The following is a 17186-nucleotide window of genomic DNA, read 5'->3' as shown; positions in this document are numbered from 1 at the left end:
ACTGCCCCCAATTCAGATGCTAGTCACAGGTCCAGGTTGTCGCCTGAGCTTCTGACTGACTGACCTCAAATCAGGGGATCCCAAAACACTGTTCTTGTACCCGATCATTTGCTGTGATGGCTCACAGAACTCAGGGAAACACATTTACCAGCTTATTATAAAGGATATGATGAAGAATCCAGGTGGACAGCCAGGTGAAGAGGTAATAGGGCGAGATCCACAAGGGTCCTGAGGGCAGGGGCTTCTGTCCCTGTGGAGTTGGGGTGAGCCACCCTCCTGTCACAGTCGATGTGTTCACCAGCTCAGAAGCTCTCCAAACCCCATAGTTCAGGTGTTTTTATGGAGGCCTCATCATGTAGGCATGATCGATTATTAACTCAATCTCCAGCCCCGTCCCCTTCCCAGGGGATGGGGCGTGGAGCTCAAAGTTCCAAGATTCTCATCATGGCTTGGTCCTTCTGGTGACCAGCCCTACCCAGGAACTTACCGAGAGTCACCTCTTCAGAACAAAAGACACTCCTATCACCCAAGAAATCCAAAGGGATTAAGAGCACTATGTCAGGAACTGGGGTCAAAGACCAAATATTAGAACAAAGGAAGCACCAGGCAACCCTGTCACTCAGGAAATTACAAGGGTTTTAGGAGCTCTGTACCAGGAATTGAGGACGAAGACCAAAATATGTATTTATTATGAATCACAATTTCACAGTATTTTATACTGTAATGTGTTCCTTCCTAATTTTTTTTTTTATGCCTAACATTTGGTACAGGTTGAAGAAAAACCTGGTGATGCTCAAGAAAAGGAGACTAGGCATTTGGGCTGTAGCTGGGTTTGCTTTGACAAACAAGAAATAAGACAAAAGGACTTAATAAAAGGTCCAATTATTCCACCATGGTTGACATTGGTCAGACCCTTCTTGAAATGATGTTTCTAGATTTATTTGTTTTATTTGTTTATTTATTTTTTTGTAGAGATGGGGTCTTGCTGTGTTTCCCAGGCTGGTCTTGAGCTCTTGGAGTCCTCCCACCTCAGCCTCCTGAAGTGCTGGGATTATAGGCGTGAGCCCCCACACCTGGCCTAGATTTTTATCTTTAAATTTTTTAAGGGCCGTACCTAAAGCAAAAATAAGAATGCCAAAAATTATTTATAGGTCTCGGGGGGGAAAAGTGTTGGTATTTCTTACAAGGAAGAGAATGGCAAAGGACTTACTAGCTTATAATGATGATAATAATGAAAACGGTGGTTATAGTGAGGATGATAGCAGTTACTGATTGTAGGTTGTCTACTTTGCCAGGCATTCTGCTGGGCACTTTACGCAAGCTTCATGCAAAATATCACCATTTTACAGAGGAGGAGATAGAAGCTTAAAATGCCAATATGTCACTGAAAGCACAAGTTGACAGATCTCTCTGGCTTCAAACCTATACTTTTCCTTTGGACTGTGCTTCAAGGATATAGTTATAATAGTAAGTGCTTTGATGCACACAGGAGCCTTATGAAGTAGAAATTGGGGGAAAGATACCCCAGATATGATATTTTCCCAAACATCTTTCTTGGGTTTTTGAGCACCCCAACTCCACGGGGACAGACGCCCCTGCCCTCACATAGCAAAGTAGATTGACTTGCAGGTGGCTTTGCTGGGGTATCTCTGTCCATCCAGTTCTCACAGCCTGTGGGAGGAGGTCTAACCAACCACAGCTCTTAACATCTAGCTTCCTTAGGAATGTGACCTCATAGGGACATCTTAATGTCATGCTTATAGCCTCAAAATAGCTGAAACTGGCTTTTAAAATCTGGCTTTCAAGTATTGGCTAGTTCTTTCTTGCCAAGCCAAGCGGAGTGAGGCTGCGTTCAGCTTCTGGAGTTCTAGCTGGTGCTAGGACAGCCTCGTCTTCTCCATCCCTCATCCCATCACTTTTTACTTCCTGAAAGTGTATCTTTCACCAGTCTGAGGGCCTGTTTAGTGGTGGTTCCTTTATGCAGGACAGAGGGTCTGTAATTCCCTGGTTCCCAGGGTCCCTACTGTCCCCATTCCTCCACCCTTTCCTAATCCTGATAGACCGTAGGCCATGCCTGGTAATGTACATGGAAACTCAAACTCAATTTTTCCTTGGAATTAATATTATAAATCGAATCCGGGGATCATTGAACTCCTATTAGAGACAGTTTTTTTGTGTAATTGTCTGGAAGGTTTGCTACTTTTTAAAATATTGATTGTATTCAGAAATATGTGTTCTAAGCTTCAGACAAGCTTTGAGAGCGCAACTCTTATGTAAGTTGGGTTATCTGAAGAGCAGTCTTTTGCATAGCAAATGCCGATCAAGATTTTCCTACATGCCAGACACCATGCTGGCGGGTTGGGACAGGTAGGCACACTCCCTGTCGTCTTGGAGCTTAGAGTCTACAAGAAGACAAATTAAACAAATAATTATTGGCTATTGAACCGTAAGATAACTTCAGTGATTTCTTACAATTTTATTTGGAAAATTTTAAACATAGCAAGATAGAGAATCTATAATCCACGTGCCTATCACCCAGTTTCAGCATAGTGGACACATGCCCAGTCTTGTTTCTCCTGTCACCCCACATCCTGGATTAATTTGAAACAGTTCTTGGACATTAGATCTAAAATATATGGACTTTTTTTTTTTAACATAACCACTTAACAGTGAACAGTATGCAGTGAATGTTCACATTTCTCTACTTGCCTCATAGATGTTTTGTACAGTTGATTTGTTCAAAATAGGATCCAGACAAGGTCTACACATTTCATTCGACGCATCTCTTAAACCTCTTTTAATCTGTAGTTCCACCAAACCTTTCCTGAAAGTTTATTTGTCGAAGAAACCATATTGGTTATTCTATAGGGCTTTTCACACCTGGATTTTGCAGCTTGCATTTTGCAGTGTCATCACTTAGTGTGTCTCTTTGTCCCCCTGTATTTCCTATAAACTGGAAGCTGGATGGGATTCCAGATTCCAGATCAGTTTTTGTGGTGGGACTGCTTCATAGCTGGTGCCCTGTGTCCCAGTAGGAGGCGTATGATCTCTTTTTATAACATCAAAATTGATTGTGGGTTCAGGTCAATATCCATTTTAAGATGCACCATTAATTATAGGTATGACTTGGAAGGAGAAAAAAGGAAACCTTGTAAAGTACCATACATTGTAATATATTGAAATATTCATCCTAATTCTTAAAATAATACAGTGTGAAAAAGGCATGTCAGAGTCGAGAAAGCATGATCATTACCTGTGGTTGCAGTGTATGTAAAGGAGGGTGCTATTAGAACTTATAAAAGGGACCTAATCTGATCTGGGCGATGAGGGGAGGCCTCCATGAAGAGCTGATGTGTAAGATGACAACTCGAAGGTGAGTGGGAGTTGGCCAGGCAAAGTGGGGGGAGGGGCTGTGGCCATTATTCCAGTGGAGGGGACAGCCGGCTGGCAGCCCTGGTGGAGGAGCTGGGACTGTAGCTGAAGGGGTGTAGGAATTGTGAGGCCGAGTGCCACGCTGAGGTAGGGGGCTGCCAAGGCTGGGCCAGTGGGATGAGAGTTTCAGTGTTATTCTAAATGGAGTAAAAGGACATGGAAGGTTTATAAGCAGAGGAGCTACATGATCTGCATTGATGTTTTAAGGGTCAATCAATAATACCCTGATCTCTAGTTGAGTTTGGAAACAACAACAAAAAAAGAGTTCAAAATGTCTTGCTGTAAAAGCTCAGTGGAAGGCCGGGCGCGGTGGCTCACACCTGTAATCCTAGCTCTCTGGGAGGCCGAGGCGGGAGGATTGTTTGAGCTCAGGAGTTCGAGACCAGCCTGAGCAAGAGCGAGACCCCGTCTCTGCTAAAATTAGAAAGAAATTAATTGGACAACTAAAAATATATAGAAAAAATTAGCCGGGCATGGTGGCGCATGCCTGTAGTCCCAGCTACTCGGGAGGCTGAGGCAGAAGGATCGCTTGAGCCCAGGAGTTTGAGGTTGCTGTGAGCTAGGACGCCACGGCACACTAGCCCGGGCAACAGAGTGAGACTCTGTCTCAAAAAAAAAAAAAGCTCAGTGGAGCAGCTGGTTTTAGCCCAGGGTGAATTGGGCAGGTCTGGCCTCTCCTGGCCCGCTGGACAACCACAGGTTTCTTCCACAAGGCAGGGCCTGACCCACAAAGATTTCTGCGTGGGTGAAGGAGCAGACGGGAACCTGTGCTGTCTGTGGCAAGTAATTTCCAAAGGGCCCAAAAGAAGTTGGAGCTCTTTCTTCTTCCAAAGTCAGCAACTCCCCCAGAGAAGAGTGAGCGAGAGAGGGGCTGGGAGCCCAGAGCGTGCAGCAGTACAGGTCCTTCTACACTGGGAAAGCGTGTTACCCTACCACCGTCACCTCCAGACACGCACGTACACAGACAGACGCACACGTGCGCACACACAACCTCAATATGATCTCCGGGATCTTTTTGTAGGCTTAAGCTGGAGGCAAGTAGCCAGGTGCTTATAATAGCGTCATCTATACTTTGTATGCCTGACACATTCATTTCACAATTTTAGAAAGCTATTGCAGTAGTCAAAGCAAGAAATACTAGTGTCAGCGAGATGGATGAAAGAAAAACTTGGTGAGGTAAAATGAACAGGACTTGGCATTTGGTTAGGTGGGGAGCAAGGAGGGAGAGGGTAGAGCCACCGTGATAGGCTGAGAACCAGCTGGCAGTTTGTCTTTGCTTATTGTTCACTCTCAGGCACACCCCTGCCCGCTCGGCCCCCTTTCCAGGCTCCGGCTCTGAGCTGTCCTCCTGGTTCCCAGGGTCGCGCCTGCACGCAGCTCCCTGGCTCGATTAAACTCTGGTGCCCCACGGCCCTCCCAGGACCAGGGCCTCCGGGTCTTGTGAAGGTGGTAATTGGCAGATCTGTTCATTAATAACTACCACTAATAGATGTATTTGGCTCTTTATGACTTTTAAAGTGCCTTCCCATATATCATAGCATAGATACATTCTCATGAAGTGTAAAGGCCTCCAAAGTTGTCTTCAAGCTGTGATTACTTTAAGAGTAGCCTTCTGAAAACCAATCTCAGCCCTTCCCAATCTAGCCCTACAATGTGCGGCGTGGTCCACAGTGAAGGAGAGGGCAGGGTGGTTGAGGACTTCGGGGTTGGTGGGACGCTGCCACTCTCCTTAACATAATCAGCTTTAGCCCAAGGGCATTTCTCTCCCTTGGCCTGAGATTCCCTGTGACAAGAACGTGCTGTTCCAGAGTCTGGGAAGAGAATTCTCATCTTACTGTAGGCACTTTGGTTTTTTTTAAGCCTTATCTTGACTTACCCTTATTGAATTTTGTTCTCCTTTCTCCAGATTTCCCACTTACATGGCATAATATCACAACACACTTGCTTCTCAAAAAGTAGAATTTAGAAAAAAAGTCTCTTGAGCTTTGGAAATTGAAATGTATTTTATCTGAGAAGGAAATCTGGTGTGGTGGGTTAAGAAAGAGACAGAGAAGCTCTTTTACTCTCTTAGAAAGTAGCATTTCTAGACTTTAAAATTAGTATAGTTTATAGGAATTCTTCTAGCTGGCTGATAATTGGTGGATATTTTCCCACTCTTACTACTTCCTATCAGATTAATTTTGGGAAGAAAGGATGTGAAATGCAGAGATTCCTGGTAAGTGTCATATTATCATAGTGTCACATAGTCATATGACTACTTTCATAGTAACTGCTGAAATACAAGATTTTAAATTACTTAGAAATATATATCATATTAAAAAACAAAAATATAAGAAATGGATTCAAAACTCTCAAAAGCTTTGTAATTTTTAAAATATTTATTTTTTAATAGAAATTAGTTTTATTGTGCTTAACCATATGTTCATATAGATTGGCTGAGGTGTACAGGCCTATTTTTAATCAGTTTTATGTTCTTTCAGCTGCCTTCTTTTTTCTTAAGAAAGACCTCAAAAACTTGACCACTTTTGTTCTTGCCTTTCTCCATTTACAAAATTTTCTTTCTATTTTTGTTAATTTCAGAATATTAAGGGGGTACAAATGTTTTAGGTTATATGAATCGTTTTTGTAATGCTTGAGTCCTGTCTATAGGTGTGCCTGTCACCCAAGTAATGTTCATAGTACCCGTTAGGTTGGTTTCTTCCCCTCCCGGGCCCCAGTTGCTTCCCACTGAGTTTTACTTCCCTCTGTGCACATGTGTGCTCATCGGTTAGTTCCAATTTAATAGTGAGTACATGTGGTGTTTGTTTTTCCATTTTTGTGATATTTCACTTAGGAGAATGATCTCCAGTTCCATCCAGATTGTTACACAATTTTTCTAATATTTAAATTATGTAGACTGCTATATTTTCAGGTGGAGGGTTCTTTTGTTTTTTTCTAACTTTTGAAGTTGGATGCTTCAGCTTTTTTTCTTTTCTAGTATAACTATTTAAAGCTGTACATTTTCCTCTAAGTTCTGCTTAACCATATCCCATCAATTTTGATATAGAGTATTTTCATTTCCATTAGTACTGAATATTTTTAAAATTTCTATTACAAAGTCTTCCTTAATCCATGATATCTAGAAATATGTTTTTAAATCTCCAAATCTATTGAGATTCTTTTATTTATGTTTTTGTTACTGGCTTTAACTCAGTTACTCTGTGGTCAGATGACTTGGTCTGTGTGATACCACTTCTTTAAGATGTGTCGAACAATTATTTGGCTTCCCATTTTAACCCAAACTTTGCAATTCAGAGCAAAGCAATTCTGATTTATAAACTCTAATACTTGTCCATTTTTCCTCAAGGCTCTTAAGTTATTCTTTTTTTTTTTTTTTTATTGAGCAGGACATAGATTAGTTTGCAAGGTCATATCTGTTCTTTTCATTTACTGTTAGAATCCTGGAAGCAAGCTGACTTCTAGAGTGTCATTAATTACTCCCCTTTTTATTTTAAATAGGAATATGCTGTGAACTGCCACGTTATCACCTGGGAGAGGATCATCAGCCACTTTGATATATTCGCATTTGGACATTTCTGGGGCTGGGCCATGAAGGCCTTGCTGATCCGTAGTTACGGTCTCTGCTGGACAATCAGCATTACCTGGGAGCTAACCGAGGTAAGGAGGGGCCCTGGGCTTACCCAGACTGGACAGTGCACACAGTTTGTACATGGGAAGAAGACGGTCTGTTAACAGTTTCTCCAATTTCCAGCCCCTGTGGTACAAAACTGTATTTCAGCCATCCCATAAGAATATATTATACTTTTGTTTAAAAAAAAAACAGAAGAACCTCCTTGTTAATTTGATAAAGTGTGCCTCTATCCCCCAGGATTTAAAGAGAAACAAATGAAATAAAGCTAAAGAATGAAGTTAAAATCGCAAGTAAGACAAGTAATGGGAACGAGGAGATCTGTTTGGAGTTCAATAGGTGGGTTTACCCACTAGCTGGATTCCAGTTTGAGATAATTAGAATTGTGGTGTCGAGAATTATAAGAGCATCCAGGATATTTTATCGCTGAGAAATAGAGTCCCAGTAAAGAGCCAATGTGTCAGTAATCAAAAGTTTGTCTCATTTAATTAATGGAAGAGATGTGGTATTGAAAAACTGTTAGCAAAATGAAATTTGGGGAGCTAATTCTTTGTTGTTCAGTTTTTGTATTATTCTTAGTTAATTATTCCCGGAGAACAAAATTTGGCCACAAGCACAGTATGTTTCTTGACACTGTCCTGACCCTGACTTAGAGAAGTGTGCCAGTCAGCTGTCGCTGCTGTTATCGTGCCTCTCACATTTCTGGCGCCTAGAGGTCTGACATCAAGGAGTTGACAGGGTTGGTTCCTTCTGAAGACTGCTCTGGAGAACCTGTTCAGGCCTCTGTCCTAGCTTCTCGTGATTTGCTGGCAGGCTTTGTTGTTCCTGGCTTGTTCATTCTGCCGTCACGTTCGCGCGGCATTCTCCCTGTGCGTGCTGCATCTTCGTGGTGTTCTTTTTGTAAGGACACCATTCATACTGGATCAGGGCCTCACTCCGCTCCAGTGTGACCTCATCTTAACTAATTACCTCTGCAGTGACTCTGTTTTCAAATAAGTTCACATTCTGAAGGATTGTGAGGACACAGCTCAACCCATCCTTAGTAGTGCCCAACACGTTTCATATTTTGTCATAAATCCTCACGATAACCAGGAAAGGTGCTGTATATATGTTCTGGTTGTGCTGAGGAGGGAACTCAGAGACTTGCTTCCTTATTCCAGACGTGACTCCCACATTCCTACCCTCATACCACGTTCCAGCTCTGAATTCCACAAGTCGTCACAACCTGGCCGCTGCATGACCTTGTGCGAGGTGCCTGGCCTCTCTCAGCCTCCCTTGCTTGCTTCCGCCTTGCTCACACTGCGGACTGGGCATTCTGTACCTTCGTTCCCTGCTCCCCCACGTCCCCTGGTCTCCACGTCTCATAGACTCTTAAACACCTGCACAGCCCATGGAAGTCTCGTCAGTGTTCCCACTTGTATCAAACCTACCCTTATCTCCCTTTTGAATGCTCATCCTTTCCCTTCGTGCTACATATTACCAAAGCAATCTTCTCCACCTCCATGAGATCGAGTCTGTCTCCTACTCAGAGCTCTTTAGTGTTTGTCCATTACTCTTTTTTTTTTTTTTTTTTGAGACAGAGTCTCACTGTGTTGCCTGGGCTCGAGTGCCGTGGCGTCATCGTAGCTCACAGCGACCTCAAACTCCTGGGCTCAAGCGATCCTCCTGCCTCAGCCTCCCGAGTAGCTGGGACTACAGGCATGCGCCACCATGCCTGGCTAATTTTTTCTATATATTTTTTAGTTGTCCAATTAATTTCTTTCTAATTTTAGTAGAGACGGGGTCTCGCTCTTGCTCAGGCTGGTTTCGAACTCCTGAGCTCAAACAATCCTCCCGCCTCGGCCTCCCAGAGAGCTAGGATTACAGGCGTGAGCCACCGCGCCCGGCCTGTCCATTACTCTTAAAAGTGAATCCATCCTTCTGACCTGGCCTATGAGACCCAGGTTAGCTGGCTCCTGCCTACAGCCCCACCCCATAGAGCCTTTCCACTGGGGCGTCTCCAAGTTCATACCCCTGGAAATAGGGCACTGCCCCCCTTCTCCTTTGAAATGCTCATCACATGTTACATACTTGATAAGTGTATCTTTTCTGCTAAACATTGTGCCTTGAGGGGGCAGGGCCCATGTCTGTTCCCAGACCCAAAGGCTCTGCCTTACACACGGCAGATGCTCCACAAATTCATTGTAAACGAAGGAACATGGCCCCCTCCAGCTCCTTGGACTGGGGTCTCCCTGGGGCCCATCTAACCCCCAGCATCTGGTACCTTCCAAGAAAGCTCCTAGACTGAAGGATGTCCTCCACGCTCCACTCCCTTGTATAGCTTTGTTTCAGCAAATATGTGGCGTTGAAGTTTCTTTGTTTCCTGTCTAAGGGCAAGAGTTAAGGCTCTGTCTTGTGGCTTGGGGCCTGGGACACACTTCAGGAGTAGTGCCCAGCCCACCTGGAGTGACAAGGAAGCCACAGGCCATCACACGCACTAGCTCTTCTGTAGCTTCTCAGCAGCAGGCACATTAAGAAGAAAAATTCCTCATATTTATGTATTATTTGTAGTTTACAAAATGCTTTCATGAATACCATTTTATCTTTGCAGTATTTATTATATTACTTCAAAGGTTTGTAATTTCAGACTAGTCTCTTTCCAGAGAACTCCCAGCATTGTCTCTGTAATTTCACCTTCTTAAACTGGGCCTCACACAGCAGAGCATGCTGTTCTGGGCCCAGCTGATACGCTCTTGGATTTGGGCAGAACAATTTCCAAGAGTCTTCTGTTCCACCCTTGATCTCACTGTTCCTCCCTCCCGGAACGTCCTCGTTTTTATCTCTGTCTCTTTGAAGTCAGTCATTCTTGTCCTTAATGTTCCTGCTCCAACATACCTTCCTTCTAGAATCCTTCTCCACCTGCCCCCCATCAGAATGAATCTGCTTTGTCTCCCCCCCATACTCCATTTATGTCACCATTGTAACACTTGCCTCAGTCTACCGTATTTTGGGGTTCTGGTTATCTGGCTAAACACCTGACCCCTCCCCTTGCGATCAAGACCCTTGACTTCCTTTTTCTCTCACCACCTTGCACATCACAGCACTTAATAAAAGATCATCATTACGGTTAATTGGTTAGTGTGATATTTCCTGTTAAGCTGTCATGTTTCTTACATCATGTAACCTTTCTGCTTTCATGGTTTACTCACTGTTCTACCTGTGGGATACTTCTGAAATGTGCAACTTGAATTCCCAAGCTGCTAATGTTGAGGATTATTCCATTGCTTTGTTTTCAGGCATGAAAACTTTTCTCCTTTTCTCCTCCCAGATCCTGGTTATGTTATTGTTAGCCAAGGGAATTCATTGGTAGTATTTTTTAAAAGAGACCCTTATTTCTTTAAAAAGCCTTATGTCAAAGAAAGAATAGTTATTTGGATAAATGTTGTTTACAAACCATCCACCAAGTACCAGATTGCAGACTCTGTTATTGTTGAAGTTTTTTTTTTTTTTTTTTTTTATACATTAGGAAATAATGAAATGTCAACAACTTTTTCCAAAACAGTGCATTACTAAAAGGAAATGTATGTTTCTTCACGGTACCCAGTTTTGTTTATTTTTCCAACCATGGTCTCTTGTGTTTCTCAGCTTTTCTTCATGCATCTTCTGCCTAATTTTGCCGAGTGCTGGTGGGATCAAGTCATTCTGGACATTCTGTTATGCAACGGTGGCGGCATTTGGCTGGGCATGGTCGTCTGCCGGTTTTTAGAGATGAGGACTTACCACTGGGCAAGCTTCAAGTGAGTCGCCACCTTTTTGGACATTAGTCACAATTTTTCATGATGTATATTTAAGTGCTTTGGAAGGAGTCAATTATAAATTCCATATTAATAATTGAAACTCACAAATGATAATAAACCTAATTTCAAGCATTTGTCCAGAAAATGCTAAATCATTTATAATTTTCTCTTTCCCTCCCCATATATTCAGAGGGTCCCAAAACCCTCATGATTCAAAATGTTTCTCAAATCCATCCCCGATTTTCTATCCCGCTGCCTCAGCCTGGATTCAGACTCCCATCACTGGGTTAACTCCTCTAATCCATCCCACACCGTGGCTCGAGTGATCTTTGTAAGAACATCAGGTTCATCGTGTCATTCCCTGGTGACAGTGTCTTGTGGACTTTAGGATGAAGTATGCATCCATGGGCTTGGCAGGGGAGGGCCCTTCTCCACACTTTCCCGGGCCTCTGCGGTTCTGTGTTCATGTACATGCTCCCCTCTCTTTACCTGGGCTTTGACCAGTGTAGTTACCGGCCAGGCCGATCATCCTTTGCTCTGCTGATGCAGCTACTTGTCACCTCTCCAAGACGCTGTCTCTGACTCTCTGGTTTAATTGCATGCCCCTCCTCTGTGCTCCCATGGGGGACAGCACACACTGCTGTCATTGCTTTATCCTGGTTAGTTACATTTGCTTTTCGATTTGTGGCAGAACCAGGTCATTGATAAGGAGGAAAAGCATAATGGTCGTGATAGTGAAAGTAGTATTAATAGTTGCTTTGATTGTGTTAAAAAACTTAGTTTATTTTATATAACAAAATAGCATTTTTTTCTCACATCATTAAATATTCTTCTAAAATTTTAAAGAGCTTCTTCATATCCCAACATGTGGATAAACCATAAAGTATGTAACCAGTTCCCTTTTATGGTCCTTTAGTTGTTTCAAGGTTTTTCATTTTTATTAAGAAGGCTAGAGCGAACATTCTTGGACATATATTTTTGTATGCATCTCTGATTTTTGGGGGGGGGGGATGTAAATAAATTCTTAGAAGTAGAGTACACCAATTTATAATCTCACCTATAATATATCTATGTGTGTATCCATTTCACTATTTCCTTAAATTGTATTTTTAAACCTTTGTCAATTTTATCACACATAAAATCGTGTGATAATGGAGTTCTATCTATTTCTATTGGATTTTTCCTCTTTTATTAGTGCCTGCTATAGATGAAGGTTATTAACATGTCATAAATGTGATTTGATTTTCCATTTTGTCATCCCCTTTTAATTTAGTTTGTGGTAGATTTTTCATTTAAATTTCAAAAATATTTTTAATCTTTTTATTCAGGTAAACATTAACCTGTATTTTCTTCTAGTTCTTTAATGGCTTTACTTTTTTTATGATAACTTATTTAGCCTATCTCAAATCTATTTTGGTATAGGATATAAGAGGGAGATTTGAGATTTTACAGTGTTTTTGCCATTGATTGACCAGTATTCCTCATCTCTTTTATTAATAATCCTGTCTTTGGCCACTGACTTGAAAGGACATTTTTTAATGTATTTAAGGCAGTATGTAATGTAACAAAAATAGCAGCTGTGCTCCCAATGTTGCTCTGTGCAAGCTTTATAAGCAGTATCTCCTTTGAGCCTTACCTCAGTCCTAGGGATATTATTGTTATTCCCTTCTTTTTAGGGCTGACAGTACAGAGGCTTAGGTTTAGTAGTTTGCTTAAGGGCGCATAGCGAGCAAGCAGCTGAGCCTGCATTTGCACAGGACGTCTGATTCCTTAAATGCTGCCACAATGTTTCCTTGTTTTCATACATTTATGCTTCAAATTCAACTTCAGAATCATTTTGTCAAGTTACCAAGACATAAGCCCAACTAATAAACAAGAAATCCCATTGGTGGTTTTTTTAAGCCATATTAAATGTATAAGTAAATATAGATTAACTTAAGTTGAATTACCCTCTTCACTATGTTAAATATTTTGATTCCTGATCACGTCGTGTCTCTCTTTGTTCTTATTTTCTTCTAGGTCTTTCCATGCACTTTTGCCATTTTTTTAAATGCAGGCACTTTGTAGTTCTTGTTTATTTTTGAATAGTGCCTATTTTTTGCTGCCGTTGTGCCACAGATCTTTCTGTGGTATTTCCTCAGTGCAGACTTGTTGATGGGTAGGTGGGTGGCTGCAGGAATAGCCCTGGTTTCTACCCCTCCCTCTGCTCCCACCCATTGGAACAAAAGGCCTGATGGTTGGTGCTTGTGCCTTCAGCATTTAGCTCAATGTCAGAGACATAAAGTCCCATGCTATAAATATTTGTTGAATTAAAGACTCTTTACCAGTTATCAAATGGCATTTACCCTGGGTTTCGGCTTTCTTAGACTAGTGTGAGAGGGCTGAGTCTGTACCCAGCTCTGACACTGACGAGGCGAGTCTGCGTCAGCCACTTGCTCTCTCTGAGCTTAACTGTTCTCATTTGTAAAATGTGGGACTGTGTGCTTCTACCATGGGAGTATGAAACTTTTAATTGAATGATTTCTGGGATTAAAATGAAGGAAGGTTAAATGTCACTGTTCATCAACCCAAACTGTTCACTTCTCTGGGAAAGAAATTGGGTAAAGAAGTGATGTAGGTGATCTCAAGAACACAGGGCAGGTGCCGTTTTGGGAGGTGAGCAGTGGGAAGGGATGGCCTCCCAGCTGGCATCTGCACCCTTCCTGGGCTCATTCCAGGTTGTCTTTAAATGCTTCACTGCTTTTGTCACAAATTCACAGATGAAGACCTCTCCTGGCTCAGCTATACCCTGATCTCTGACTGCGATGACAGTGCTGCGAGGTGCCTGTCAATGAAATTCCTTATCCAGTGTGCTTCTGCCACCCACTTCACCTGTGAATGGGGAGAAGAGACCTTTGAGAGACTATTCAAATGAAAAGCAATCTATTTTTTCTGAACATTCATTATAAAATCATCAATGCACAGGGGTTTTTTCTTATTTTTCGTTTGTCCCGTCCTCCCCCCGACCCCCACCCCGGCCTTCCTCTTTATCTCTTTGGATTTTCACTGGAGCCATTCTGGTCTTGCAGGGACATTCACACAACCACTGGGAAGATCAAGAGAGCTGTGCTGCAGTTCACTCCTGCTAGCTGGACCTATGTTCGATGGTTTGACCCCAAATCTTCTTTTCAGAGAGTGGCTGGAATATACCTTTTCATGATCATCTGGCAGGTATTTTTTAAGGTGCCCAGAAGCAGGGGGCAAAACAAAAAACAAAGTAGCAACCTTTCAGGAATTTAGGGTTAATGCTAGTTTCCATTGCTTACCAGCTAGATGCTTTAGAAGATATAATATTATGCAGCTGGCATGTAGGATAATTAAACAAAGTGATGTTACTTATGCCTAATGTCTTGCTTTATCATAAAGACATATTAAAATATGGATCTTTGAATTACAAATTAGAAAGAGATTCGATTCTGTAAAAAAAAATCATGTTTATCATCCATCATCCAGTAAGTTAAGCGTTGGATTGCCTTTTAGAATGATCATTTTCAAGACCAAAGGAACAAATGAGAAGGCTTTTCTTACATTCGTAATTCAGTGTCTATTGGTTAAAATTGTACCTCAGCTATTAGTCCTTTGGGTAGTTTGTAGAGCTCTAAATAAGCTTTCTACTGCCTGTGAGGAATTGGAGACTTTTGGTGATGTCAGTCCTCCAGAGAGTTGTCCAGGTAGGCCATTTCATGATGGAAGTAATTCATACCACCGGGGGTCTTGGCAAAGATTATCATACATCTCTGTTTTCTAGAGACAGTCTTTTTTGTTGATCCTCCCATGCCCGGGTTGTTTCACAACTTTTGGAGACTAGCCAAGGGAAACCAGCTTTTGCCTAAAGAGTCTTTCAGAATCATCAGAGATATTACATTTTGGACAATAAACAGAAAATACTCCCAACATAAGGAAGAAAAATCAGCAGATGTCACTTTTAAGACAGGCAATCTTCCTTGCCCATACGTGGAGAATAATAATACCTATCTCAATAACAGGAGTTTGGCCGGGCGCAGTGGTTCACACCCGTAATCCTGCTCTTTGGGAGGCTGAGGCAGGAGGATCTTTTAAGCCCAGGAGTTCGAGACCAGCCTGAGCAACATAGCCAGACCCTGTCTCTCTAAAAAATAGAAAAATTAGCCAGGCATGGTGGCACGCTTCTGTGGTCCCAGCTATTCAGGAGGCTGAGGCAGGAGGATCTCTTGAGCCCAGGAGCTTGAGGTTTCAGTGAGCTACAATGATGCCACTACGCTGTAGCCTGGGCAACAGAGTGAGACTCTGTCTCAAAAAAAATAAATAAATAAGAGGAGTTTATGTATACAGAAGTATATGTGAAGAGCTAAATAATCATCTTGGTTTGGAGAAGTCAGTATTTATAAAAATGGAACTGTGAATGGATTAGGATGAAGCTTTGCCTTATTAGAGCCAATGTCATAGAAAGCATGAAGATTTTTTTTCTCTAAAAGGAGGAATGATTGGATTTTTCAAGGAGAGATAGAATCATGCTCCTAGACTGGAACCACCTGGAAGTGGACTATTTTTTATTTTATATTCTTGAAGTCAGCGCTGTGGGAAAACAACACACACTTTATGTAGTTGAAGTGAACCTGTCAGTCTGTGTGGTGTGTTCTGCAAGCACAGTGACTTTTCTGTAGTTTCTGACCCCTGTTTGGGATCTGGAGCCAGCTCTGGGCAGAGAGCAGCCACGTCCCAGCCACAGTGTCTTTTGTGCTGCCTGGGACTCATCATGATGAACTTCAGGAGGGTGCTAACCTCAGGGAGAAGTACCACTGCCCCTCGGTGACACTTGGGCCAACCCTTCACACCTCCTTTTAAGAGGTAACTTTGGTTGAGGATCTGCTCCGTGCCAGTCCCAGGCATGTGCTGTACCAGTACATGGTCATCTCTCAGGGTGCATCTCAAGCTTCTTTGGTTGTTAAAGAGCTTTCTTATCTACAGTTGGATTTCTTTTAGAGCTGGCCTGATTCCTGGAAGGCTGCATAGGTGTTCCACGGCATGTGTTTGTTTTCACGATTTCTGTAGGCTCTGAGCATTTCTCTCCTTATTATCCCAGAGGGTCACACACATGAGCCAAGTGACAATCATGCAAACCAAAAAACATGACAAATAGCTGATGCCCTGAGCCCCCGTATGCCCCTCCCACCACCCCGGAACCTCCCGCTAGGCCCCAGTTCGTCTGTGCCCATGTGATACTGGCGGTTAGCAAGTTTGAACAGCAACCCTTGGAAGACCCCATCCATTTTCTGAAAATGCTTTGAACATATCATTTATTTTTCGTTGTAGAATGTCTGTTTTAGGAATATGTGATTATAACTTAGCATGACTTGACTAATTTCTCCTTTTTTCAGCTGACCGAGTTAAATACCTTCTTCTTGAAGCATATCTTTGTGTTCCAAGCCAGCCATCCATTAAGTTGGTGTAGAATTCTCTTCATTGGTGTCATCACAGCTCCCACAGTGAGGTAATTCTGTACAAGCCTGACCGCCACTTGAGGACATTAACCTGCTTTATATTGTCCTGTTTATCATAAGGAAAGTCACATGAACGAGGAGATTTTCTGTGAAAATACCATTCTAAAGAATTATATATCCAGAATATGAAGAAAATGTTTTGATCTCAGACTTCAGTAACATTACCGGGGCTTTAAAAGAAGGCAAATCATCAACACCATCCCAATAGTATTGTCCATTATTTTCCAATCCCTTTATCATTGTTCACTGCTGGTCTTTTTTTTTTTTTTTGCCTGCTAAACGTAATATTAATATTAGAAAAAATTAGTAGCAGTGACACCAAGTTTTTTTAAAATGAGATTATTGGAAAATAAAAAGTTTTTATGGTAGAATGAAAGTCATAAATTTTTAGAATGAGACTTTATTAGTTTTTTTAGACCCAATTAAACTTAATTTCCTTTTAAAAACATGCTTCCTGTAGTCATCCAGGATGACTGAGATAAGCTTGGGCGTTCCTGCCGTTATTCACCTAGATTCAAGTAGGGCCCTTGCGGCGAGGCTCACTCAGAGACTGTCCCTTATGGAGATCGAACCCAGTGAAGTCCAAAGCAAACGTTTTCATTTGTTCCATTTTTTCCATTTAGAAATGACATTTGGGTTTTATAGCTAATATGGAGTACTGGCATTGAACAGTAGCAACAGCAAAGATCTGCCAAGATATAAATATAATCTAAGCAGTTAAAAGAATTAGCTTTTCAGAAGCTATAGACTTGCTTAGTTCATCGTTTTTAATGTGCTTGCAAACCACACAAGTAGAGAGCCTCACTTGCCAAGGAGAGTAGATGTTCACCT

At 42.1% G+C, this 17186-nt stretch overlaps 1 protein-coding gene across 1 annotated transcript in view; it reads left to right on the top strand.

Annotated features, from left to right (window-relative positions):
• The window catches only part of PTDSS1 (phosphatidylserine synthase 1), a 70745-nt gene that overhangs the window by 25367 nt on the left and 28192 nt on the right, over positions 1 to 17186 (top strand). The window contains exons 5-8 of the mRNA XM_012643640.1: positions 6931 to 7089; positions 10685 to 10836; positions 13905 to 14046; positions 16233 to 16345. Coding sequence (XP_012499094.1) covers positions 6931 to 7089; positions 10685 to 10836; positions 13905 to 14046; positions 16233 to 16345 — 566 coding nt within the window. The remainder of the gene's footprint in view (positions 1 to 6930; positions 7090 to 10684; positions 10837 to 13904; positions 14047 to 16232; positions 16346 to 17186) is intronic.

This window comes from Propithecus coquereli, unplaced genomic scaffold (assembly GCF_000956105.1).
Source record: "Propithecus coquereli isolate 6110/MARCELLA unplaced genomic scaffold, Pcoq_1.0 Scaffold2, whole genome shotgun sequence".
Lineage (NCBI taxonomy): Eukaryota > Metazoa > Chordata > Mammalia > Primates > Indriidae > Propithecus > Propithecus coquereli.
The sequence above is the reverse complement of the archived record's forward strand: the minus strand, read 5'-3'. Positions and strand labels throughout refer to the sequence as shown.